Genomic DNA, 26,845 nt, shown 5'->3' with positions numbered 1-26,845 from the left:
ATTGCAAACACTATACCGTAGGCCTAGCCATAGAGATGATGGGCCTACCTGCCAAAGCGTCATCAGTGTACACCTGTGTACACGTCACGATTATAGACCACCACTCTCCACGCCCTGCATGGCAGGGGAAAACCTACGCAGTATCTATCAACGAACGATGTTACACACATCCGGAAAGCCCTTCAGTATTTACAATTAAATCAACGGGGATAATAAAGATTGCCTCCTGGACCTAGGCTACCAGAAGTTACTATATCCATTGGGCGTCTTCAAGATTTTAAATACTTTTGAACGCGTTTGCATACAGGAATGTGCAGTTTTTTGGGCGAAGACTTTACATTTACAGTAACCGTAATATAATTTGTATTCCAGCTCAAAACTTTTGGCTACAAAAGCCATGGTGTAACAACGGCATGCCTCGTTTCTTCTGGCCATGATGGATTTTTTGTTATTTACATACAAGTATCACAAAGGAGCGGGATGTAGCTCGCCTGTTTCTCCAACTCCCTGAATAGGTGTTTTCGGTGCGTGTAGAACAAACCAGAATAGTCCCCTTACACTGGTGCGCAACTGTAACGCAATTGGTATCACATTCTTTTTGGAAGCAGCATTTGATCAACGAGGAATATTCGCGGAATAAGCATTGTAACCCCCCCTTCTTTAAAAAAAAATCGCCACAACAAAGTAGCTTGTGCGATCGTCGCATCAAAAGTGAGCAGTTTTTATTTTGTCCCTTTCGCTTATTGCAAACAAGTGTTTTTTTTGGTTTTCAAAGCTACACGGTGAGTAATCCACCACGCTACTCTCTAATAAAGCGCCCGTGCGTGTAGGAGTGTACAGTCAAATCATCATGAGGAACACCGAGGAGGCGGAGGGGTTTGATGGCGAGGCCTCGAACACTTCCATGATCTCGGGAGCAAGTAGCCCATACCAGCCCACCACCGAGCCCGTACACTCAAGGAATGTTTTGGGTGGAATTAGGTGTGACTTTGAGTACCTGAAGTCACACTTTGGCATATTAAAGGCCGTTGAAGTGGTGAGTTAAATCATTCAGTCAAATCATTCAAGAGACTACTTGACTAGGCAACTGAAGAACTGTAAAGATGTGCATATGAAAACGCTTAATTGAATGGTGTGTAGCTTCATTTGTATGTGTGTAGTCTCTACTTGCCTGTTTTTGATAGATGGCCTGCTTCTTTAGGCACAGTGACATAGTAGTAGCCCATTTTGCATGTTGGTCACCCACAGTCCACTCTGCTACACTTAAAAAAAAAATCTAATCAAATTTACTCTCACATGCGCCGAATACAACTGGTTTAAGATTTTACCGTGCAATGCTTGCTGACGAGCCCTTCCCAACAATGCAGAGTTTAAAAATATAATACACAAGAATGGCGTTATATACAGGGAGTAACAGTACCATATCAATGTGCAGAGAGGTACATAAAGGTAGTACGCGGTTTTGCAATGGAAGTAGCCCAAATAATGACAAATTCCTCTACTAGAAATAATTCCTTATCAACCAGTTCCTTACTGTTCAAAAGTTTGGGATCACTTAGAAATGTCCTTGTTTTTGAAAGAATAGCAACAACAACAAAAAAGGTGTCCATTAAAATAACAACATTGATCAGAAATACAGTGTAGGCATTGTTAATGTTGTAAATGACTATTGTAGCTGGAAACTGCAGATTTTTTAAATGGAATATCTACAAAGGTGTACAGATGCCCATTATCAGCAACCATCACTCCTGTGTTCCAATGGCATGTTGTGTTAGCTAATACAAGTTGATCATTTTAAAAGGCTAATTGATCATTAGAAAACCATTCTGCAATTATGTTAGCACAGCTGAAAACTGTTGTCCTGATTAAAGAAGCAATAAAACTGTCCTTCTTTAGACTAGTTGAGTATCTGGAGCATCAACATTCGATTACAGGCTCAAAATGGCCAGAAACAAAGATCTTTCTTCTGAAAATCGTCAATCTATTCTTGTTCTGAGAAATGAAGGCTTTTCCATGCGAGAAATTGCCATGAAACTGAAGATCTTGCACAACGATGTGTACTACTCCCTTCACAGAACAGCGCAAACTGTCTCTAACCAGAATAGAAAGAGGAGTGGGAGGCCCCGGTGCACAACTGAGCCAGAGGACAAGTACATTAATTAGTGTCTAGTTTGAGAAACAGAGGCCTCACAAGTCTGGCAGCTTAATTAAATAGTACCCACAAAACACCAGTCTCAACGTCAACAGTGAAGAGGCGACTCCGGGATGCTGGCCTTCTAGGCAGAGTTTCAAAGAAAAATACATATCTCAGACTGGCCAATAAAAAGAAAAGATAAAGATAGGCAAAAGAACACAGACAATGGACAGAGGAACTCTGACAATAAAAATGATAAACATGGATTAGCTAACACAACGTGCCATTGGAACACAGGAGTGATGGTTGCTGATAATGGGCCTATGTAGATATTCCATTAAAAATCAGTCCAGCTACAATAGTCATTTACAACATTAACAATGTCTACACTGTATTTCAGATCAGTTTTATGTTATTTTAATGGACAATAAAATGCTTTTCTTTCAAAAACAAGGACATTTCTAAATGACCCCAAACTTTTGAACGGTAGTGTATAACAATTGTATGACTGTTTATTTTCAAGAAATCAGCAACATTTCTCTCAGCAGTTTACAGGAAGGGGAAACAGCATAGTTTAATGTGGGGCTTGAGCCGGTACACCTAAAACCAGATGTCTAGGAGGGAGAAAACACAACAACAAAGGAAGATGATGCCTCCCAAAGCTATGATAATTCAGTTGCAGAGGAAATGTCTCGGCCAGAGTTTTGTCCCCTCTTTTGGTGCCAAACCGCTCAGTCAAAAATGGTGCTCTCACATAGCCTACAGATGAAGCACTGTATCCACAGTGCGGGAAAAACAGTGGAACTAAGGAAGTAATTAAGTGCATACAGTGCCAAGGGAAACAACCTGAGCCCCCTACTCAGAATATGCCATGTTTGAATATTGCTTCATTAGCAATTACAGAATATTATTTGGCTTCTGTTGTGCTCTACAGAGGTCAAAACACACACCCTCTCGACTCTTTAAGTGAACTCATTGTACAAAGAGTTTTGATGTTCAGAGAATTCACCAGATTCAAAGTCCGAAAAGCCACAGTACCCGTGTGACAAGGAGAACGGTGGGAGAGATGTACCTGGAGAATCACACACACCGGAGATATTTGTCTTTGAGAAAGACATCTGTAGCCTGCGTGTAAAGTCTGTGCTGAGAGCAACTCTCTGTGCCCAGGTGGACGTTCACTGCTTGGTCAGATGAGACTGACAATAAGCATGTGATAACAATGTCATAGTGGGAGAAAGCTGATCAACTAGAGGTTACATAAAAACAAAACAAAACAAAACACTGAGGTCAAACAGGAAGTCATGTCTTTCATTACAGTTACCCAGGGTAAATTGTTGTGGAGACACCACAACTCCCAAGGACATTACAGGTGTGAATGCGACAGGTCTTTCCAGTCTTTCCTGGTCATGCCAGTCTAATTCAATACCTGCACTGGGCAGGATGTCTGAATGTCGTTATCTCACCTTATCTCACCTTTACCATGCCTGTCAACCAAGCCGTGTTGGCGTTATGGACCTAGTCACTGTATTACTTTATTAGCCTTGCTTGCTATTCTTCCTCTGTAAGGGGGTTTCATTTGAACGATAGTACAGAGGAGTTGATAACACATTCCTTACGTTTACTCATGGCAGCTCATTCAGGAAATATGCTCAAGGTTGACCATAATACTTTTACAGTCGCAGAGCTCCCATATGTAGGCTTGGTTTGACTGTCAGTTGACCTTGGAGTGCATGTATGCCACCGCCTTTCCCACTGCCACTGGGCAATGATTGACTGGCTTGAAGGGCCACACAGGGAACTGCTGAGGCCTTGTGTTTTACTATTTAATCCCCCAAACACCGTTCATTGTAACTCATCTGCAAATGTGCCCAGTTTTTCCCTGAACAAGAGCACTCGCAATGTAAATGGATCATCCCAGTTCAATCCACATTAGTTGATGATTGATATTGTTGAACTAAATTAAACTAGTGATAATGGACTAAAGTCTAGTTTAAAGGGAGGGTTGATGATAAGTTATCCTTCCCTAATAGGTTACTCACTATTCAGTTACATAAAATCACATACGATTTCAGCTATAAATCAAAAAGCATACTTTGTGGGCAAGTAAAGTTGAATGTTCGGCGCTAACCTTGCTGGTCAAATCGGGATGGTTTTGTGTGTAGTACAGTATATGTCACATTAGTTAAGTTGAGGTGAAACCCTCCTCCCGTTAGCACGTTTACCTCTCCTAATGACTTTACTATGGGAACTGTTCCTACTGCCACACCCACTTGGTCTCTGGTCCCATAGAGGTTGTTGTAACATAAACACTGAAGGTCTGAGGTTGACCTGGTGTTACTGGGAGAAGCAGTAGCCCCAGGATACTGGTGCTATCACCTTCAGAGAACCTTTCTTTGTGTCAGTCTCTGGTAACTTTACATGGGTGTGAAAAGTCTCGGGACAACAGGCTTTTGTGGATCTCATCTCCTCTAAGCATTTCTACATAGCTCACGTCATTTTACCCAATCAGCTCTTACCCAATCAGCTCTTACCAATCACTTTTTGACAGTCCCTCCTTTTTGTACTGTTTATAATGTAATTTACACGGTGGCCTTTATAATACCAAAATAAAGCTCCCATTTCATCTCATTTGTAGAGTGCTGCCTTTTGGATGAAGTTGTTACATAGCTATTCACTTGTCAATGGACCTTGTAATGTTGATCTTTTTTTGGATGCTTTAACAAGGGAAAAGTTTAATATTATTGAAGGCCCTTTTTGTAGGCTGTGTATGGAGCTAAATGAATTTACCAGACGCTGCTCCATGTCAGCTTGCACTTCCCATTCTGGAGAGACTGTGTATTCTGTTCTAATGTTTCTCTCTGACTGGTCTTCAACAAACACACATGATAGGTGGAATTTCTGACTCTACAGACATCTCTGGGGTCAAGAAACAGGAGAGGGAAAAAAACGTATTTTTGCACAGATTACAATGAGCCATTTGGGCCAGGAACGAAATACACAGGACACCACTGATCAAAGGTCGTTGGAGTGCAGTCTGTGTTTTGATGCCTACCTTCCATTCATTTACTGGGAAGGGCTGCTTTTATCACGACTCAGTGACGACTTCATCCACACTGCATCCACCTCCAGTCTGGACACGTCCATGTTGTAATGTCACCCCGTGTGCACCCAGACAAACACACCTATAATGGGGTTTCAATTGGCTGCCACAGAGGAAGACATGGGCTCGAAGAATCCCTCACTGAGGTACCTACTGCAAGTGTGGGGTTGACAAAGATTTGCCAGTCTGAAATAATAATAATAAGTTTGTGTGTGTGTGTGTGTGCGCGCGTGAATGTGTGTCTGCGTGAGAAACCGTGTGTTGCGACGTGTTTGGGCTTCGCAAGGCTGTAATTGCAGCAGATGTGTGAAAGGTGGTGAGCCAGACAGCCTGTCAGGAGTGTAGCCTAAGCGCTCTCCCGCCTCAACAACTCTATGTGTCAGAAATAGAAGAGTGTTGTGATGAGGAGCCCTGTTGCAGTCCCCTGTTCTGTTCATTAGCCGGGCTGACAGGTTTAAGAAACAGCCCGGGGCTAGGGAGGAGAGGAGGGGAGCTGGTCAGAAGGAACACGACCAGCTGCCTCCCTGCTGCTCCCATCAGCATCTGGTTCAATATACTTGTTGATTTACTCACTGCACTTATGATGTCAGTTGTCTCCTATGTCAGCCAACTAAGATGCCAGTTTTACAGCAAATTCTGACTTTGACAATATTGCTCTATGCCATAGAAAACTGTTGTTGTCAGATGGATGACCATGTCATCCTCAAGGTATCAAAAACTTGTTCTTCAGGATACTATTTGACTTAGATGGAGAGGAAAGAGTGGCTACTGATCTGCATTGTGTCTGACCCAGAACAAGACAGGATGGATTGGGCCTCGACACTGCGGCAACGTATTTTATGGAAAATGTGTTTTGTTTTTATGAGGAAAAAAATTATATTACAGATGGATTGGTCTTTTTTCCAACTACATTATGGTAATTCTTTACACATAAATCATAGGCTTCAAATAGTCTCCAGCGCTATTACAGGTAATTGTACAGAGGTGAGTGTTTTTTCTCCGTCTAAAGATAACATCACGGCTAAAAAGGAGGTGAATCTGCATATTCAAGTCCCACTGTTGCCATGGAAAGCGTTGTCTGTCAATCACCCTTTCCATTTAACGAGTACAAAACAGGAGTTCACAGAGAAGCCTCGTTTCAGAAGATCATGGAAAACAGACAAGAAATCTGAGCAGGTCATACATTATAGAAACAGCACGAAGTGTACGTGTATGCAAATCTGTGTCTCCTTTTATGGCTTCTTGATAAGGTTTGTTAGGGATGGATTATCGTGGTTAAATCCCAGACTTGGTATTGGTACTTTTAAAGTTCTGGCCGTGAGCAGATCCTCAGACGCTTGGCTGTCCATGTCCCATGTGGGGAGCTGTAGACTGTCAAGAAGTCATGTGAATTCCTCGTCAAAGCTGTGAAACCAAGCGTCTGCTTAAGACATCTGAAGGCTCCCCTTAGGAGGGGGATTTTTGAAAAGTGGTGGGAGGAGAGGGAGGGAAAGAAAGGAAAGGGATTCCATACGAGTGTGATGTCACTTTTGATGATGATACCAAAATAGTTCTCACTCTCACGCTCTCACTGTGTGATGTGACTAGGGAATGTTCCATTAGTCACCTTTTTTTTTAGCTTTCTCTAGGTGGTGTGAATGTATACAGTGCACGGGTGCATTAGCATGCTTGTAATTCTCAGACTTCCTATCACAGAGCTCATACATTTTTCATGATAAAAGCTGGACTGGGCCCTTTATCCCAGATGGAACAGATTCTTTATTGAGATCTGTCAGGCAACTAGATCCGGTCTGAGCCGGCCCAGATGGGACAAAGCCTGGAATATGTATGCGTGGTGATGGCGGTGGTTCCGTCTCCCTCAGGCTCGCGCGGACCAACCTGTAATCTGCTGGTCTGAAGTTTGTGGAGAGTCGGGCTGATTGCATCGGAAGCCCTAAATAACACATTAACACACCTCCCGAGTTCTCCCCCATCATTGGGTTGGAGTAATGATTGGGAGGGAAAATATATAAATTAACTGTTCACAATGAGGTTGTGGGCTCCTCTCACTCACTTCCCAAGGCAATGCCACTCCCATCAGCACCAGTCACCTCAGTCTCATCAAAGATTTGGAGTAAGGTGAAAGAAACATGGATCGTGTCACTAGTTGATATATCATTACTAAATGGCTAACCCCTGGCATGCCTCGCATTATTAATGAACCATATAAATACGTAATTTGTGGTTTTCACATTGGTCATACTCCGTCTGACTGAATGAGTTTGTTTGGGTTGATGTGGGTAGTATCATAACTACCTTATTTTAAGGCTGTCCTTGACCTGTCCCTCTGCCTCCTCCCTCTCTGCAGGCCCTGGCCCTCATAGCCTTCATCTGCATAGAGACCATCATGCTGTGCCTACCCTGCGGAGGGGTCTACTTCTTTGAGTTTGTCAGCTGCAGTGCCTTTGTCATCACCGGCGTCCTCCTCCTCATCTTCAGCCTCAGTCTGCACACCAAAGTGCACCACGTCAACTGGAGCCTGACGGTGTGTATACCACCCACACGCACCGGCCAATCACATCCTCTTATACTGGAGGCAAGAGTCTGGTTCAGATGTCGATAAGCCAATAGACACGTCTTCTGGAGGACTTAAAGAGTTGTTCTCTTTGCTTTGAGACTAAAGTTGTGACTAGTTTATATACCGTGTTATTACATAGGACAGAGCAACTTCACATAACGTATTAACATATGTGATTGAATAAAAGTTGATTGGCTGAACTGAAGGGTAAACTGAATTTGCTGAATGTGCACTTGCCTATACAATGTGGGTGAGAATGAGTTTTTTTTAAATGCAGTCACAGCAAATGTTAGTGGTGGGTATTCTCCAATCCAACATGGCCCCTTTGACTATTTGCCTACAAACACACATCGTTAGAGCGTTGGGCTCCGGTACAGGATGTGTTTCAGATGGAAATGGAAACGCTGAACACACTGCATACCAGAAAGAGAAATAGATGGTGAGTTAAAGTGGTTTAAATCCAAGCATAACTATCGTATTGCATGGTATACTTAGTACTATGTGTTTTTACCTCAAACAGGCATACGGGGGGGGGGGGTGCCTTTGGCTTTTACTGTTGGCCAAGTGAAGCAAAATGAAGCAGGGTTTTTATATATTGTTTTAAATAGGCTTTGTGTGTTTTTCTCCTGAGGCCCACTGGTTTTGGGCTATGCAGGACCCTTCAAAGAGACGGAAACACTGCACCATGTCCACACATGTCTTTGTATCTCTATAATGCAGTACTTCCATATGAAAAATATCAAATGTCTGTGAATGTGATGTCATAACGTATTTGGGTGGTTTTATCGTCTTATGCACACCGTTTGTGTGAAGAAACAAAAGTAATTAGGTGTGTTTATGCCGTTGGGCCTTTTGTGGTGGGCAGTTGAAACGTCTGTAGTCTGTATTTATTTGAGTCAGTTAGAGGTTGTTGCGTTGTGTGCATATGTGTGTTTGGTTGTGGCTTAAAGAGAGCTGTTGCCACCTCCAGGGCTCTTATTGGCTCTCGATTGGAGTAGCGGACTTGGCCTCGGCATAGTGGCCCGTTTTCCCTCCATTGTATTTATATCTGTGACATTCAAAGCTTCTCCAATGTGAGTGGGCTCCAGGAATTTTGACATTACACAGCAGTTTTGACTGAATGTAAACCGAGAAAGTAATTCTCCAAACACTCCAGGGACACTGAAATGACCCCCTTGTGGAGCTGACTTATAAATGTGGAAAACGTCTGAGGAGGGTCTGTTCTTCCAATTATGTGCTATTTGATACTGTCATGTCAAACCCGTGCTTGATTATATGTTTGGTAATGGTCTATTGCTGTCTTGGGAATACAGGGGAGCTATTCCCTCCTCACCTAAAGAAAATGAGACCAGTCATGGGCTTTATCATAAAGCTCTCTGAGGTAACTTTTACAAAAAGTTGTTGAGTGAAAGCTCCTGGAAATGTCACATTTGGTTAGAGGTCATTTGGTTTTTCAGATACATTGTTGGCGCTAGCTAAGGGGAGTGAGTTCAGTATTATGAGTGTTTTTTTTCTTTCCCTGTCCCTGGTGAACTGTGTGATCCCGTGTCTCTGGATTTGGGTGGCATTGTGCCGTTGGTCTGTCTTGTGCTGGCAGAGACCGACTCTCTTTTTGTGGCGTGGCCACAACGATCAGACATTGTCTCAGAGCTGACTGTCTCTCTTGTCTCTCCACACAAAGGCTTTCAAATTACCAACTGCCATGCCAGGGAGTGCCAGCACAGAGAAGGGTGACCACGCACACAGACACTGCCAGTTTTAAATGTGGGCGAGTGCTGGCCCAGTCAATGCTGGGAAAGTTTTTGCTCAAAAATGAGGAGGCTGGGAACATAAATCTCACTACATGCTTGACTGGAATGGCAGGCGGTGGAGGACCTGAAGTGGCCTCTAGACTGGATCTTTGACAATGTGCCAGGTAGTCTCCCCTCTGAGTGATAGCATATGCTGATCTGGTTTGCAGGTTATCCCCTCTCACTTTACTGCAGATCCTGCTATGCCAGCTCCTAATCCTTTCTGAACATGGAAATCAGGCAGTGTATTGGCTTGAATGGAGCAAAGGTTTCTGTTTTGATAGATGAACCTGTGGCAAATCACAAGCAACATCTTATTTATTTACTTTGCTGACTAATGATTAAACATGCGATACAGTGCATTCCTCTTGCAGATGTATCGGTGTGGTTTATTTTCTTTGGATCTTGGCATCTGTTGAAATAGTGTGCAATGCCATCCTGTTTGTGTATGTATTACTAGCTTCTGCTGTTTGTTCCAAAGCAGGTGTCTGTCAGACCCCATGCTGTTTTACCTAGCAGGGTCCATTCCCTCCCCCTACACGTTTAATCCACCTGCAAATTATGGCTTGCTATTGTGATTCATCTGTTGCGCTCGCAGAGCCCTCGTCTCTTACATTCTATTCATTTTCACTGTTATTTCAGAGGGGAGTCCAGGAAACGTTTTTCACTGCAGTTTCCTAAGCCCTGTATTTTTCCACCCAAGCAGAAGACATGCAGTAATTATGCTTCTCTTTTTATCAATTTCATCCCCCCCAAAAAGATTGTTGAACTGAATGTTTTCTCCAATGTGATGTCTACTCACACTTCAGAGAGTTTGTCTGGATATGCATGTGTCCTGTTGCCTTGATCCTTGTCTAAATCAGCACTAACACGCAGCTGAAAACATTTGGTAGAACCATTTGAAGGGGATGTAGCTTCTGGCGCCTCGACAACCCTCCTCTGTGAAAGACCACTCCTAACGCACTCAAACGTTCTGGCTTCCAGAGAGTCCCTGGCTGCTCTGCCAAATGTTGAGCTTGCTGACATCTCCATCTCCCCCAGAGAAGCCAGTATGTCTAAGCGGCCTGCCTGCCTCGGGGCTCAGGGTGAAGAAGGGGTTGGAGAAGTGTGTCACTCTGCAGAAAGCGCGAGAGTGAGGCAGCGGTTTGACTGGGGTATTTAAAGGCAGGCGCTCCATCTTTTGCTACTGCTTTACAAACCGCAGCTGTGCATGTGGTAATGGTTTCTCCCAGAGAGTAATGTGCTGGGGTGAGCTGGACCTGGAATGAGATGGATCTGGGGTGAGCTGGACCTAGTGTGAGCTGGACCTAGTGTGAGCTGGACCTAGTGTGAGCTGGACCTAGTGTGAGCTGAATCTGGGGTGAGCTGAATCTGGGGTGAGCTGGATCTAGGGTGAGCTGGATCTAGGGTGAGCTGGATCTAGGGTGAGCTGGATCTAGGGTGAGCTGGATCTAGGGTGAGCTGGATTTAGGGTGAGCTGGATCTGGGCTGTGTAGTAGAGGGAGCGTGGCAGTATTGACGCTGAGAAATCAGCCCAGTAACACCAGTTGGACCAGTGTATGCTGTGCTGTTACTAAGGTTGTTGGTGATGGTGTGTTCAGTGGGAGATCCAGCTCTAGAAGATAGCCTAGCGCTGCTGTAGGAATGCTTCCATTAAACACATCAGACAGATTAAACCCCAGGATAAACAGCACTTTTCACAGTTTTACATCCCACTGAGCACAGTTTGCCTTCTCTTCACACATCTTGCCAAACAGATCACACACAGACACGCTCTCTATACCTGCCAAACATAGACTGCAAATACAGGGAGTGAGGCATTCAAGTTTATTTGCCTTACATTTGAAGCCAAGTGTGAGACTCAGGCTTGATTAGTTTCTGATTGACTCCAGCATTTGTGTGGTTTGGTGTTCTGAGCTGTACATGTGTGTTGGTGCAAAAAGGGGAGACTTGAGTCTGGTTTGGCCAGTGTTCGTTTTGAGGGTCTCGCTTGGCTAGTGTTCAGTCTTGAGTCTAGTTTGGCCAGTGAGTCTGTGTGGGATAGTTGGTGTCATGTGAGATGATGTGGGTTATGACTACCATTATGCAGCTATTCGCATAGGGGGGCATTGCCCCAGTCATGCTGAAACATTTATTAAGCTTACACTGAAGGACTGGTCAGCCAGAACAACACATCCTGAAAGCTCACGGAGACACCGTGTCCGATGTTCGTGTGAATAATCAGGTCCTTGTACTAGGACCTTCAGTGACTGCCTTCAGCGGAGCCTGCCTGTTATGCAAATGCAGTAAGAAGCCAAGGTAAGTTGCTAGCTAGCATTAAACGTATCTTATAAAAGACAATCAATCATAATCACTAGTTATGGTTGATCATGGTTGATGATATTACTAGTTTATCTAGCGTGTCCTGCGTTGCATATAATCGATGCGGTGCAGATTCGTGAAAAAGGACTGTCGTTGCTCCAATGTGTACCTAACCATAAACATCAATGCCTTTCTTAAAATCAATACACAGAAGTATATATTTTTAAACCTGCATATTAACTAAAAGAAAGGTTAGCAGGCAATATTAACCAGGTGAAATTGTGTCCCTTGCATTCATTGCACGCAGAGTCAGGGTATATGCAACAGTTTGGGCCACCTAATTTGCCAGAATTGTACATAATTATGACATAACATTGAAGGTTGTGCAATGTAACAGCAATATTTAGACTTATGGATGCCACCCGTTAGATAAAATATGGAACGGTTCCGTATTTCACTGAAAGAATAAACGTTTTGTTTTCGAAATGATAGTATCCGGATTCGACCATATTAATGACCTAAGGATCATATTTCTGCGTGTTATTATGTTATAATTAAGTCTATGATTTGATAGAGCAGTCTGACTGAGTGATGGTAGGCACCAGCAGACTCGTAAGAATTCATTCAAACAGCGCTTTTGTGCGTATTGCCAGCAGCTTTTCGCAATGCTTCAAGCATTGCGCTGTTTATGACTTCAAGCCTATCAACTCCCGAGATTAGGCTGGTGTAACCGATGTGAAATGGCTAGCTAGTTAGCGGGGTGCGCGCTAATAGCGTTTCAAATGTCACTCGCTCTGAGACTTGGAGGAGTTGTTCCCCTTGCTCTGCATGGGTAAAGCTGCTTCGAGGGTGGCTGTTGTCGATGTGTTCCTGGTTCGAGCCCAGGTAGTGGCGAGGAGAGGGATGGAAGCTATACTGTTACACTGGCAATACTAAAGTGCCTATAAGAACATCCAATAGTCAAAGGTATAGGAACTACAAATCGTATAGAGAGAAATAGTCCTATAATAACTACAACCTAAAACCTCTTACCTGGGAATATTGAAGACTCATGTTAAAAGGAACCACCAGCTTTCATATGTTCTCATGTTCTGAGCAAGGAACTTTCTTACATGGCACATATTGCACTTTTACTTTCTTCTCCAACACTTTGTTTTTGCATTATTTAAACCAAATTGAACATGTTTCATAATTTTTTTGAGACTAAATAGATTTTATTGATGTATTATATTAAGTTAAAATAAGTGTTCATTCAGTATTGTTGTAATTGTCATTATTACAAATACATTTAAAAAATCGTCTGATTAATCGGTATCGGCATTTTTTGGTCCTCCAAAAATCGGTATCGGCATTGAAAAATCATAATCGGTCGATCTCTAATTCAGATAGCTGAAGGATTGACAAGTATGACAATGATGTTGGTTACAGAGACTCTAAATATGCAACTTTAATATGACAGAAACTCAAATTCTACAGAAACTTTAAATATGCTACTTTAATATGACAGAAACTCTAAATATTTTGCTTGAATATTACAATTCTGAAATACAGCATGAGCATACAGTACCAGTCAAATGTTTGGACACACCTACTCATTCAAGGGTTTTTCTTTATTTTTAATATTTTCTACATTGTAGAATAATAATGAAGACATCAAATCTATGAATAACACATATGGAATCATGTACTAACCAACCAAGTGTTAAAAAAATCTAAATAGATTTTATATTTGAGATTCTAAAAAAGTAGCCACCCTTTGCCTTGATGACAGCTTTGCACACTCCTGACAAACATTACTCAACAGTGTCTCTGTACAACATGGTGAGAGAAGCTAACTCCTGGCTACTTACAATATGTACAGTAACTATCAGTCTAAACATGACCTGTTAATTAACATGTATGGTCTGTCTGTCTGTCCCTACAGGACCTGGTCAACACTGCAGCCAGCACCTTCTTCTTCTTCGTGGCTTCTGTGGTCCTGGCTGCTCTCAACCACAAGTCTGGAGCCGAGATCGCAGCAGTGGTGAGTTCCCCCGTCCCGCCCCACTGCATCCTCATCCTGGTCACTCCCTGTGACCCCTGACCTGGGCCTTCTCAGAGTGACCACCCTGTTTATTAGTCTGTCTCAGATGTACACCACTGAAACATGGGCTGAGGTCTGGTCTTTCTCATTTCACCCCCTCATCCTCCCTTCCCTACTCCCCTCTCATTGTGAAAGGGTTCTTTGATCCATTATTGTGCTACGCAATAAACAGTGGCTGGTGTTGCATGACCCACTAGATTTATGTTGTTTGAAGAGTAGCATATATGCATCTAAAATATACATCAAAGACATTTACTGCAAAATGTTCAGAGATATGTTCAATAATCAAATCGAAGACATTTAGCTATTAATTAACTACAAGCCTCCCTGAAGTTTTTCTGTTGAATTTCTGTTTATCAGATTCTTTGTCTTTCCACATTATACTGTATTTCCTGTTAACTGCTGCCTCCCTGTGGAAGACAGCCTGAACTGCATTTCACCAAGTCAATATGGCATTTTGTCCCCACCTACAGTATAATAAAGCCAAAATAGAATTGCTGCCACATCAAGCTGTCTGACAGTGTGAGAGGTTTGAGGATCAGTTGGCCAGACAGTAATTGGCCAGCCCAGAGGCGATGTGTTCATGATCAGGGTGTGCTGAGAGCTTGATGATGTGTGAGCAGAGCCACAGTGAATGTTCATGGCTCCATTGGCCACCCTGCTGCTGCCACATCCACACCATTTACTGACTCAGTCCCTCCCTGGAGGTTATGAGCTGATTTCTGATTCCTGTCATGTCAGCTCTGAGCCGTGACATGGACGTTTACTCTGGAGTTCAGCCCTAATTCCCTTGTTGGACAGAGAGAGAGAGGTAACACCTCATTGGTTTCTCTCTCTCTCTCTGTGTTTTTCGCTTTCTCTTTGACTATCAACCCTCTTTGTAACCCTCAACCTCATTTTGATATCTCTCCCTCTTGTTCTTTGTACCGCTTGCTCCATGATCTCTTGCAGATTGTATGCATTTGTCTGGCAAAGCTTGCTTGTTTCCTTACACATAAGAAAGCATGCACGCCCTCGCGCACACTGCTGCTCCTTTGATTCCTGTGGTTGTGCATGAGGCTGGGTCAGCAGAACTGTGTACTACGGGCGCCCGGTCGGTGGCCAGAGGATTTGTGCTTAGTCGTTTATGGTGCAGATGTTCTCAGCAGGAAGTTTCAAATAAACATCCTGGGCTTTTCAAGCCTGAAGGGGGCCAGCTAAATCCCTGGGCTCTCCTTCTGGGGAGGGATGGAGGGAGTCGTGGGAGGGGTGTATTTGTTGAATTCCACTCTTGTCTATTTCTTTAGGGGCGTATACTGTATAAAGGGCTGTGATTTGGAGACAGATTAGACACTTTGTGTTACTGTTTAATCAGCTAAATGTCTTGCTGTAATTATACAGTAGTCCCTGCTTGAGATGTATTTACTACTGGAAATATTAGGAAGGACTGGAAGGAGGTGTCATTTCCTCCTGTACCTCCTTAGAAACTCACATTTATTTTAAGTTCATAGTAACAGAAATTCTGTTGTGTTGAATCATGTTTCTGTAACTTCCTGTGCAGATATTTGGCTTCCTGGTGACGTGTGTGTACGCTGTGAACACCTTCCTGGCTGTGAAGAGGTGGCGTATGGGTGACGGGCGCTCAGTGGCGGTCCAGACCAGTGAGTACATGCGAGCCCGCACTGCCTCCCGGGGAGAGATGGAGGCACGGCCTGACCTGGCCTGATGGAGGTGATATTCTGAGACCAAGACTGACATTTAAGGCTTCTATCTTACCATACCCTCTCTCCCACTACCCCCTAGTGACATAACCAATCCCTGTACCCACTCCATGGATGAACACTGCAGCCTCTTTACTTGGGGGTCTCCTTTGGCGAGAGTCCCTCAAGGCCTGGACCCAGAGCCCTAGCCCCCTGAGAGTACCAATACACAGACTGGGTCAGAGATCTTCCTCTGTCGACAGTCATCAAGAGAATTGACTTGATGTTAATTAAGTGATTTTCTGGTTTCGAATTCAGCGTGGTTTGAAAACATGTCCAGTGTTTTGTAAATGCTCTTAACTGTGTGACTTGGTATCTATGACCACCAGCACGTACTGTACAGGGTTTGGTGGTTATGTTACTTGCAATACGTACACGTAGCACTGTCTGTTTAGATATGGAATGATTGTTTTTAACGCTACAGATCTGACACAATGAGAACAACAATTTAATGAATTCAGTTGATTTATATATTTTTTTTAACATGAACTTGGGAAAAAAAGGACCAAAAGCTTAGGCCTATTCATTAAGGCAGGTCAACCGGTTATTAAGGTTATGAACTCAGATACTCTTGAAACACATTCCCAACACAGTTCAGTTCCATAATGTCATTACATTTCAGTTGTGACTCCCTCTGTAGAAGATGTAAAGTAACCATCCTCAGTGTATCTCACTAATACACAACACCGAACCACATGAACTTTTGAAGGAAAATTGAAGGTATTCGTTTTTTGACTATCTTTATTGAAGGACTTGATTTAGTTTATTCAGAAAGTATTCATACCCCTTGACTCATTCCACATTTTGTTGTTACAGCCTGAATTCAAAATGGATTAAATAGATTTTTTTCTCACCCATCTACACAAAATAGCCCCTAATGACAAAGTGAATACATGTTTTTAGAAATGTTTGATACTTTATTGAAATTCAGGCTGTAACATAACTAAATGTGGAAAAAGTCAAGGGGTGTAAATCATTTCTGAAGGCAATGTAGTTGGTATGGGTGCTATTTGTAAATGGTTAAAGAGTATAAATGTGACGTTTGTAGGTGTTGTACCTATAGTATATCTCGCCTAGTGAGTGCCAGACAAATTGCACAGTGGTACGTTACTAACATGGTGGTACGTTTGGTAATTTAACTTAATACCGATAAACAGGTGCAGGTCGAAGGTCAGCGTCCATAGCACATCTCAGGTATTGGCTGATTCATCATTTATTTTTTAAACTTAAATGTGGCATCGCATACATTTGTCAAAAGACGTTGCCTTCTTAATAATTGGGTCCATGGCATACTCATTCACAGAATGGCGCACCAATGGGGTTTTACTTTTTTGCCATGAATGCATTTAGTTGAATGTGTGATCTTATTAACCTTATACAGCAAACGTTATCACATACCTTATTTCAGAAAACACCCTCGCAACTTCCTGTACTTTTTTTTGTTGAGATCACATTTATGGAGATGTAGCCTGAGTCTGTTCATATGTGCAAGTTTGTACTGAATGTGTCTAGGATGAAGGACTTTTAGAAATGTTGACTTGTGTTCTGGTCATTGGATTTTCTGTTCTAAATAGTATTGTGCGTTTACATCTACACAACATTGTGATTCCAGGTGTTCTGTATTCCACAGACCCTGCTGGTAATACTGTATGTATATGTGGATTATGGTAAGGATACCATCAGAGGTACTGCTCATGGTGGATGCTTTATATGAAGTGCACCTTGTGGGACATCTTACAAATGTTTTAAAAGATGCCGTCTTTGTCAAAATGATCATATTTTGTGTTTAAGAGTTGATGAACCAATATTCTTTGTGAGAACAATCTTAAAGCCTAACTAAATGAATGACTTTGTAGGCGAGGGCGGGAACATTGCAAATCTCAAATTCATTTGACTGAATTGACCGTAATAACTGTTGATTATGATTGAAACGTGTGCGAGGGTGGGTTTGCGTGAAGAATGGACAATCAAAATGTTTCTATTTATGTCTCTATTCAATGAAGGACTGGGCTGATTGTTTTAAGTGGTGTATTATGCGTCGGCTTCACAGTAGTGGATCCATCTCCTTTATCTAGCAATACATTATTCTCTATCATGCAGTAATAGACCATGGGAGTGCATATGTAATCCTTGCTTTAACTAGTAGTGAAATGACGTGACTATAGTGGAACAATACAAGTTAATGCTTCATGAAGGCCTTAACAATCCAGAGCACTTTGTAAATATAACCTAAGATTTTGAACGGGGTGTATTTATATTACAGTATCTTTTAACATGCTTAAAACAACTCCACCAGTGCTTCGTGCATAGGTTATGACTTGTGTCAAGGTTTTGAACCACTCACAATCCGAAATGGCCTATCTTAAAATGAAGACTTAACTGCTCTTATCTTTTTAAAGTTTGACCTTGATTTTCTTAAATGCTCTGTAATTGATACAGGTACTTGTACTCGAGGAGGCAGTCATAAAATCTGTATTGTTGTATTTAAATAATTTTCTGTAGATTTAACGAAACTATCGTTAGTGGTGACAACTTTGTTTCAAAATAAACGGGTTTGGAAATGTTGTCTTAATATTTTATTAAACAAAGTAAAGCTTACACTGGCTGAAAATCAACTGATTCCTTTCTTCTTTTCTTTACATGACCTGCAAAATTGATAAATGTTTGATGTACAAACCTGGTAAGAAAACCTTAATAGGAACCATTTTAAATAAGAAAACATGTTGGTGTACCATTTATGAATGAATGCAGTCCTACCACATTTGCAGTTTACTTTTCAAAACACAACCACAAAAGTCTCAGTGCTTTTCCACTATCAAAAGTTTTTGGAATTGGTAGAAAAGAAAACATTCCGCGGACAAATCCAAATTCAAACAGGAAGTGGCCATTTGGGCAGTCCGGTAAGAGTCGCTAAGTGCCATGCACAGTAAGTCTTTTCAGCTCGGTGAACATGGATCTGTCACAAAATGATTGTAATGCAAGGATATCACATCAGATATAGGAACATTTTCAATAAAGGTTACCAGAAATGGAAAAATCAAGCAAAGCCATGATGATTGGACAGATGGTGTAACCAGCCAACCAGCTGCCAATCTTTTCAATTATGTAAACCTTATAAAAACATAGGGAATTTCTCCAGATTCTTCCATTTAAATGTAGTGTCAATCTGCCTTTGTTCCCCATGCTCCTCTTGGCATTATGGAGGCTGAGCAACTGCAAACCAATAGCCATCACCAAAACTACCACAGTTCATTCCCAGCTTCAGAAATGTATTTCAGAGTTTGGGCAATTTTAGCGCATTTGGAAAATAATACTGTAACTGTAATTGATTGTATGTGTCAGCATTCCAAAGCGCTAAAGACAGATTGGAAACCTGTTTTCACATCAGTTTCAAATTAAATGTGAATCCTTCAGGAAAACGTTGATGTCTGCAGTATGGCTGTCTTCCTGCCAGGCATGGTAGATTGGACACACACACACGGTCCCTGGGGTAGAATCTCTTCAGTCTGAGTCAGAGTCTGAGTCGTTGTACTCTATAACACAAAACCAGAAAAAAAACTTTTACAGTTATGTTATGAGCTGTGCCTGTCTGTGTATGACACATCCCCCCTGCCCATCCCTTCCAAAGAGGGAAGTGAAGTGAATGCCTTGTCTTGCTGAGTCCTGATAGCCCTGACCTCCTTATGCAATGATCAGGAATTAGAAATGAAGATAAAGCCTATATAATCCTACAAGCTAATCATGATAGGTAGAAACACATTTGCGGTCACCATGTGGACAGCATCGATGATTAAAGAGCTAATATAAATGTTAATAACATAGTAACAACTAAGTTGTGCTGAGATATTTTCAGGGCAAATGAGAAATCAGAATTCAGATGTAACCATGTTTTGTTTATTGAATAGATTAGCTACTCAGCATGGTCAGAACTAATCCAACAATCTGCACAGATTTTCACAGACGATGTGCTGACTCCACAAACACACTCCATGAGTATTCGATCCCCACTGACCTATGTGACCCTTGGCTGAGTAAACTTGAGCCATGTGGTCCACAATGTGGCTAATGATTTCTACTACGCGCTATCAGCAAACTGCAAGTTTGTTGTTTTCCTAAACTATCCAAACACATTTCCTTAGAACTGACAGAAACTAAAAACCCTGAACGGAGATTCAGCACCAAGTTTTAATTTCTATATTTCCTGTGTCCATTTTGTGAGAAGAAAAGGAAAGGACGGAATGTTTCTGAGGGGTACTGTAGCAGCTACAGTGTGTAGCATTAGGGACAAAATGTAGATTACGTTAATTAGATCATACTATATACTAGACAGGATTTGAAAGAAAGCATTACCTGAGGTTCTTGGTGGGTCGTCACCCGAGTCCCCTCCTTGTTTGAGGAAATTAGCCAGGTCATTAAAGATGAAGTAGAAATCGAGCGCAAAAACAATGGTGGCAATGAACCCGAACACCTGAAGAGGGTGGAGGTAAAGAAAACCTTTGATATCAATGTGAAACTGCTAGTGAATCCAAAAGGGGGTGAAGTGTCTGACAGAAGCTAGCTATAATATGATATCCAGACACAATGAAGTGATGCAGCGGAATAACCAGACACGACTTCTGAGTTCAATGTGTATACAGTCAATTAGGGGGGGATCAAAGTAATTCCATGGAGAGCTTAGTGTCTGCCGGTTTTTGTTTTTTTCCTTTCAATTAAGTGGAGTTCCTTACTAATTAGTGACCTTAATTCAGCCATCAAGGACGAGGGAGGAGCGAAAACCCGCAGACACTCGGCCCTCCGTGGAATGAGTTTGACACCTGCGCTGCAAATGGCGAGGGGACACAGCTCTGATAGTGGCATAGGCTAGATTAGAGATGTGTGGATAGTGTCAAAGAGCATTTCTTACCCCTGCTGCCTTAGAGGCCCCGTCGGTGAACTTGGAAACTGATATTATGGAGATTATAAAAAAGATGATGGACGCACTGACACAGCGCAGAAAATCCTAAAAGAGAGAAATAATACAAATGAAAAAGTAGTTTTAACATTTGTTTTATAATTGTCAGCAGTGGCTACCATCCCTACTGTACCCAAGTGGACTATAAATATACTGAGTGGACAAAACATTAGGAACACCTGTTCTTTCCATGACAGACTGACCAGGTGACAGATAGGATCCCTTATCCACTCGTTAAATCCACTTCAATCAGTGTAGATAAAGGGAAGGAGACAGGTTAAAGAAGGATTTTTAAGCCTTGAGACAATTGAGACATTGATTGTGTATGTGTGCCATTCAGAGGGTGAATGGGTAAGAAGAAATATTTAAGTGCCTTTGAACAGGGTATAGTAGTAAGTGGTAATAGTGTTTTTTTCACGCTCAACATTCTCCTGTGTGTATCAAGATTGGTCCATCACCCAAAAGACATTCAGCCAACTTGACAGAACTGTGGGAAACAGTTGTAAGAACACCTTGGGAAGGTGTTCTTAATGTTTTGTACACTGTGTGTATACTCACCATGAGGGGAAAGTGGAATCCCTTAAATCGCTCATTGAATTTGGTGGAATAGGCAAAAAGGAGGAAGAGGGCAGCCAGGAACTCAATCAAGGGTGCTGTGACAAAGGCTGCTGCCGTGGACGCAACAAAACAGATGAACGTGATGAGGGACAGAGCCTGGCGGAGAAGACAGAGGGAGGGAGAGATGGAGAAATTGACCAATAGAATGCAGTGAAGGCATACTAAAGTTATTTTGGTCCAAAATCTCCCTTTCAAGAAATGTTGCAGTGCCCCGAAGCTATTACATTTCCTGTCTCAAGCTGTAAGGAGATGTAGCTGTTGAATGACAGTTAATATACACAGACACTCACAGATACACTACAAGCCTATACTGTACATTAATTTTTGCTTGTTTATACACAATTGTGTTAACGTAATTGTTCACTTTAGCTAATCATGAAACATGTTTGTCTGGTTGAGCACAAATCCTGAAAGATGCAACTGCCTTTGTGATTTAAAGATCGGAATAAGTCTTTGTTATCAGCATGCAGTCTCTCGACGAATCACAAGTTTGTGTTTACTTTGTACAGCATTTCTGGTGATAGTGCTTGTTTTCCTACACCCCCTTGTCCTGAGTTCCCCCGGCCAACATCATTGGACAAGACAAGCCCAGGCACTGTCATTCTACACAGAGAGCCATCTTGTCTTTGTTCCACTGGGTCATCAAAACCACAGACATGGCTCGACTTGGGTAGGGAACTCCCCCAAATGCAACACAGACTGCTACTGCAGCTTTCATAGATACAACCCTGAACACACTGTTCACCTATCTTACACTTAGAATGTGTTTCGTCATCGAATAACATTGAATATCTTCACAAGGCACAGCAAAACTGTGCTTCTGCTTATCAGACATTTTGTCTGACCTTGACATGACTAACGTTTCTCATCTCAGACACACACTGCTATGTTTCTGCATAGCAGGAACAGTTCTTACCAAATATGTCCTTGAATAGATAGTAAAGCAACAAGGTCAATTCTCCAGGAATCTTGGAATCTAACAGCTTCTGAGAATTCTGGCATGACACATTTCTTGTCAATTGAACGCCACAAGCGACAAACTAAATTACTTAAGCAGCATTATTGTCATTCCAGCTATTACGATCAGGGAAATCTCTGCATATGTTTTCCAGCTGTCTTGAGCCACTACTAAAACCAGCATATTTCATTGTGAGTGTTTCCATCCATTTCCAATGGTTAAAGTCATAGTAGCACCCGTGTGGTTTCTAGCGCAAACATGGGAGAGGATCATATTCTAAGTGTGTGTAAAGAGGCTGCATTGTTCTTGGAGACTGATTTCTTTACCTTATAGCGCCAGTCAGCCAGAGCCCTCTATTCCATAGAGTATGGCTGTTGGGCTACATGCCCTCCAGCAGTGTCAGTTAAGTAGAGACTGAAAGGGTTGATCATTGCTTTCTGCAGCACATCCATGAACTGAATCTCACATGCCAGGCATAGGAGGGTCCATGATAACAACATATTTTGAGTTCATTCGGTTCAAATCCTCGGTGATGACCCCTTTTACAGTAAAGATATCTAAGCAGACGCACTCTTGCTTCACTTCCTGATATCTGAGGTTTGAAATAATCCATCATCATTGAATTATCAAGAATGAATGCAGTTCATTTATTTGCAACCCTTTGTAATTTGAGCAAACTCTCTCTTTGAAATGAATTTTTACCATGATCATTTTTGTTTAATTGCATGTGCAAACGTGTCCCTACAATGGGCTACTGCACATCATGTCAAAACCTATTAGTAGATATCCAGTATTACAGTAATACACGCAAAAGTGCGACAGTAGACTGACCACATGAAGTATAGAATACATTACAGTTGTATGTAAGGTATATTGCTTGCTTGTGTTAACATGAATTAGCCTACACAAGGCTACATGAATATGAATGATTGTTTACAGGCTATATGTCTCAAATTATTCATATGCATTGTCTTTCGTATAACTGGTATACATCTCACCTGAATTAAAAGGTTATCAGTCGTAAACTTAAAACCTTCCAAACTAAAAAAAAAAAATGTGTGGCTAACTCTAATTCATAAATCTTTTTTTAGCTCCTTTGACGAAAACAAAATGAGAACCGTGTGATGGACACACTGATCTCAATAGAAATTAGCAGAATTCAATGGTTGTGTTTTCCATAGAGTTTACCTAAACAGCTGGTATACAATAGCATAAATTATTCCTAACAAAAACATATTTTTCAGCATTCAAATGTGTAACACTGAATAGCACAAACCCGTTAAATCGAGTGCACCCCGCCCCCGTCATCTAAACTTCTACGCATCTGCTTGTCTTGGCAGCGTTGAAGAAAAGTATTCGGAAGAAGCAATGGAAATAAATGACACTAATATCTTCTTTGAAATGCTACGTTACCACTTCTGCAATAAGAAGTTGTCCTTTCCTTGAAGATGCGAATTCTTTGGCGATTGGGAGAATAGTTTGAAGGACACTTTGGCTCGGTCCAGTCGTATCGGGAGCTTCGATGTCCCCCATTGCAAAGATAAAGTTTGAGTTCAGTAATGGTTACAGATCCAGCGGGCTGGAAGAGTTGAAAGAGTGGAAAATGAGAAGCCTCGAAAAAGCGTGTTGCTTCTTGAAGTGGAAACGGAAATAATGACAATGCGAAAACGTAGTTCACAAAAGCTCAACATCTGCATTCTAGAGATGTTGGACCCTTATGCTGGGCGGACTGGGCTATGTGCATGCTAATATGCGTCAAAACTAAAATACTGTAATGTATTTGTTAAAATTGTTGTGCTGTATCCCTCGAGTTTTATAAATAATATGTTTTAACTTTATGGGAACGTCATAAACAGCTCAAAATGCAATAGAAACATTACTTTAGAATAAAGCAGAAATAGACTAGGTAGGCCTACATGTAACCTGACATTGTTCAAAACCTTATACAGGCCTAGGTTTCAAAGGTGTACTTATTTTATATACATGATAATTGTGTTGTTGCATGGATGAAGCTATACAAACAAAGGGGCAATCTGCAGTTGATACATCCATTTTTTTTATATAGAAATTAATGATATGAACACATATATAAATGCCTCATGAGCTTAGTTCAAATGTCATACACCATCAGAACCCAAAATATAAGCTTGTTTTACTCCAATAATTGTAAACAAACAAAATGTAAACAAACACTATATAGCCTCGAAACATGGTTAAAACTATCATGTTGATAACATTGATGGTCAGTCCTTGCATACATTGCTCTGTCTATGAATTTGAGAGTGGTTACATTTCTCCATCCACATATCCTTCAGGTTTTTACCAAAATGGGCCGGAGCCAAGCTTTGTTATTGTTTCAACTGCTGATTGCCCCTTTAAACCTACACCTATAAATGGAAGGACTGACATAAGAGAGTGAGCATGGGAGGAGACAATTGTGGTGTCTTCACTTCACAGTGCCAGTTGCTGCTGTTCTTGGTTGGTTGAATGTGACCCTCTTGAAAAGCATGTAACCATCCACACACCACAGGCCTGTTGCTATGAAACCCACTATCTGGATAGGGAAAATATACAAGACTTAGTGTTAATATCAGATATAGTCTACAAGATAGAATTGTAGCTGACATTTCTGTAATAATTAATTCATTAGTTGTACTGGGTGCCAAATGTGGGATTACAGTATAGATGAATGTTAGTGGAAATGTTCACAAGGATTGTAATGCCTTTGGGCAGTTTATTATTGACAGGAGGGTGTGTAAGATGAGGCTTCACCCAGAAACCCAGCTCTATAAGGCCCCCAATTAGAAGGTCAACAAGGAATACATTTGTTTTTATCTCACCCCTCCACCCAGGGTCCCTGTCACTGTGTAAGTGGACACTGCTATCAGACTCAGGATAAGTATGAAGACTGCTGCAAACAGTGAGTTGAACAAATCCTGAAGAAGAAAAGACAATGGAAGTTACTCAGGAAGCTTGACTGTCTGACATTTTCACAGCAGTTAATCAATGTAAAAGACCTACTGTAAATGATGTACTGTAATTAAATACTGTAGGTTCCTTACAACGAGAGGCCAGAAGAACAGAGTCAGCTTCTTGTTCAACTTCAGCGTGTACAGCAGAAGCAGGAAGAATGTGATCACAAACTCCATACATGTAGCTGCAATGTATTTGGGCCTGGATGCTACCGCAAAACACACAAATGCTACAAACATAGTCCCCTGAAACAGAGAGCATTGGCATTTAGGAAATGCTATTTGACTTTTTCCATTCAAAAATATTTAAGAAAAGTCTAATCCTACAAATTGAAATGGTTGTTTCACACTAAAAGCTGTGAAAATGCTGGTAGTTTTCATTTATTAAAACGTAATCTCAACTAGAGGGCATGCAGTATCTTGTTTAACATCATCATCAACTACTGGGTTTAACGTTTGAACAGTTCACAGGAACTATAGCTCTGATATTCACTTCCACTTCTGTTTTCTCATAGACAACATATTTAGGAAATAATGTATGTCAGTATAATCTCTCTGTAAGAGTAAGCAAGTGTAATATCCTATAATAATACTGTGCAATACATTCTTGCTGTTTTTATCAAGTTTACACCAGATATATGGCTTTATCTGTGGTGATAAGTCTTTCCATAACCCAGCGGTTTATCAAAGTATGAAAGATGCATATGAAAAATGTCTCACCATCTCTACTAATTTAAGGACACCCCTCAAGGATCGGAGAAAAGCAGTATCAACCTCCATGGTTAACGAAGGGATGTTACTGGTTGTTTTGGAACAGTCCTCTGTCATGTTGTTAAATTTCAAAGAACCAGCTAAGAGTTTGTGCTTCCTGAAAAAGCTATTTCCTTTCAGTTGCAGGATATTACAGTCCGTTGCTCAGAATGTGTGCAGTGTTTTCACACCCTTCACTGTTAAACACACTAGGCCTTTTCATCCTGCTTGCATGCCACTAAACAAATCAAATGATATTGTTCACATACACATGGTTAGCAGATGTTAATGTGAGTGTAGCAAAATGCGTGTGCTTCTAGTTCCAACTATGCAGTAAAATCTAACAAGTAATCTAACAAATTCACAACAACTACCTTATACACACAAATGTAAAGGGATGAATGTGTACATATAAATATATGGATGAGCGACGGCGTGCGGCATAGGCAAGATGCAGTAGATGTAGGATATGTAAACATTATTAAAGTGGCGCATTTAAAGTGACCTGTGATACCTCTATGTGAACATTATTAAAGCGTTATTTAAAGTAACAAGTGATACCTTTATTAAGTCCGTTTATTTAAGTGGCCAGAGATTTGAGTCTGTATGTTAGCAGCAGCCTCTCTATGTTAGTGATGGCTGTTTAGCAGTCTGATGGCCTTGAGATAGAAGCTGTTTTTCAGCCTCTCGGTCCCAGCTTTGATGCACCTGTACTGACCTCGCCTTCTGGATGATAGCGGGGTGAACAGGCAGTGGCTCGGGTGATTGTTGTCCTTGATGATCTTTTTGCCGTTCCTGTGACATCGGGTGCTGTAGGTGTCCTGGAGGGCAGGTAGTTTGCCCCCGGTGATGTGTTGTGGGGTCGACCTTACTACCCTCTGGAGACACTTAC

The 26,845-nt window shown here is 41.6% G+C and overlaps 2 protein-coding genes across 4 annotated transcripts; one reads left to right on the top strand and one right to left on the bottom strand.

Annotated features, from left to right (window-relative positions):
- Positions 1–114: 114 nt before the first annotated feature.
- On the top strand, positions 115–18,315 carry LOC110526281 (CKLF-like MARVEL transmembrane domain-containing protein 4). 3 transcript variants are annotated; one of them, XM_021607104.2, is made up of 5 exons: positions 115–1,036; positions 7,582–7,758; positions 13,807–13,905; positions 15,506–15,605; positions 15,748–18,315. In XM_021607104.2, the coding sequence occupies exons 1-5, from the start codon at positions 851–853 to the stop codon at positions 15,753–15,755; spliced, it is 570 nt and encodes a 189-aa protein (XP_021462779.2). In that variant the 5' UTR covers positions 115–850; the 3' UTR covers positions 15,756–18,315. The 3 variants fall into 3 exon arrangements, with proteins under 3 accessions (XP_021462779.2, XP_021462778.2, XP_036836526.1); XM_021607103.2 differs by having other exon boundaries at positions 116–1,036; positions 15,506–18,315; XM_036980631.1 differs by lacking the exon at positions 115–1,036 and adding an exon at positions 5,229–5,380 and having other exon boundaries at positions 15,506–18,315.
- On the bottom strand, positions 18,271–26,309 carry LOC110526282 (CKLF-like MARVEL transmembrane domain-containing protein 3). The gene is made up of 8 exons (XM_021607105.2): positions 25,924–26,309; positions 25,294–25,449; positions 25,072–25,167; positions 23,645–24,785; positions 21,214–21,369; positions 20,608–20,703; positions 20,055–20,172; positions 18,271–19,237 (listed from the first exon to the last, which is right to left on the bottom strand). Exons 4-8 carry the CDS (start codon positions 23,762–23,764, stop codon positions 19,206–19,208), a joined length of 522 nt encoding a protein of 173 aa, XP_021462780.1. The 5' UTR covers positions 23,765–24,785; positions 25,072–25,167; positions 25,294–25,449; positions 25,924–26,309; the 3' UTR covers positions 18,271–19,205.
- Between the last annotated feature and the right edge of the window lie 536 nt (positions 26,310–26,845).

This window comes from Oncorhynchus mykiss, chromosome 6, assembly GCF_013265735.2.
Source record: "Oncorhynchus mykiss isolate Arlee chromosome 6, USDA_OmykA_1.1, whole genome shotgun sequence".
In the NCBI taxonomy this organism is placed as follows: domain Eukaryota; kingdom Metazoa; phylum Chordata; class Actinopteri; order Salmoniformes; family Salmonidae; genus Oncorhynchus; species Oncorhynchus mykiss.
The sequence above is the reverse complement of the archived record's forward strand: the minus strand, read 5'-3'. Positions and strand labels throughout refer to the sequence as shown.

Excerpts from the sequence above, each read along its gene's own strand:
- LOC110526282 (XM_021607105.2), bottom strand. The coding sequence starts at position 23,764 with ATGGGGGACATCGAAGCTCCCGATACGACTGGACCGAGCCAAAGTGTC. Across the intron at positions 21,370-23,644 it reads AACTTCTTATTGCAGAAGTG|GCTCTGTCCCTCATCACGTT; the intron begins GTAACGTAGCAT and ends CTTCTCCGCCAG. Across the intron at positions 20,173-20,607 it reads GGGCCTCTAAGGCAGCAGGG|GTGTTCGGGTTCATTGCCAC; the intron begins GTAAGAAATGCT and ends CACCCTCTTCAG.
- LOC110526281 (XM_021607103.2), top strand. The coding sequence starts at position 851 with ATGAGGAACACCGAGGAGGCGGAGGGGTTTGATGGCGAGGCCTCGAAC. Across the intron at positions 7,759-13,806 it reads ACGTCAACTGGAGCCTGACG|GACCTGGTCAACACTGCAGC; the intron begins GTGTGTATACCA and ends CTGTCCCTACAG. Across the intron at positions 13,906-15,505 it reads GAGCCGAGATCGCAGCAGTG|ATATTTGGCTTCCTGGTGAC; the intron begins GTGAGTTCCCCC and ends CTTCCTGTGCAG.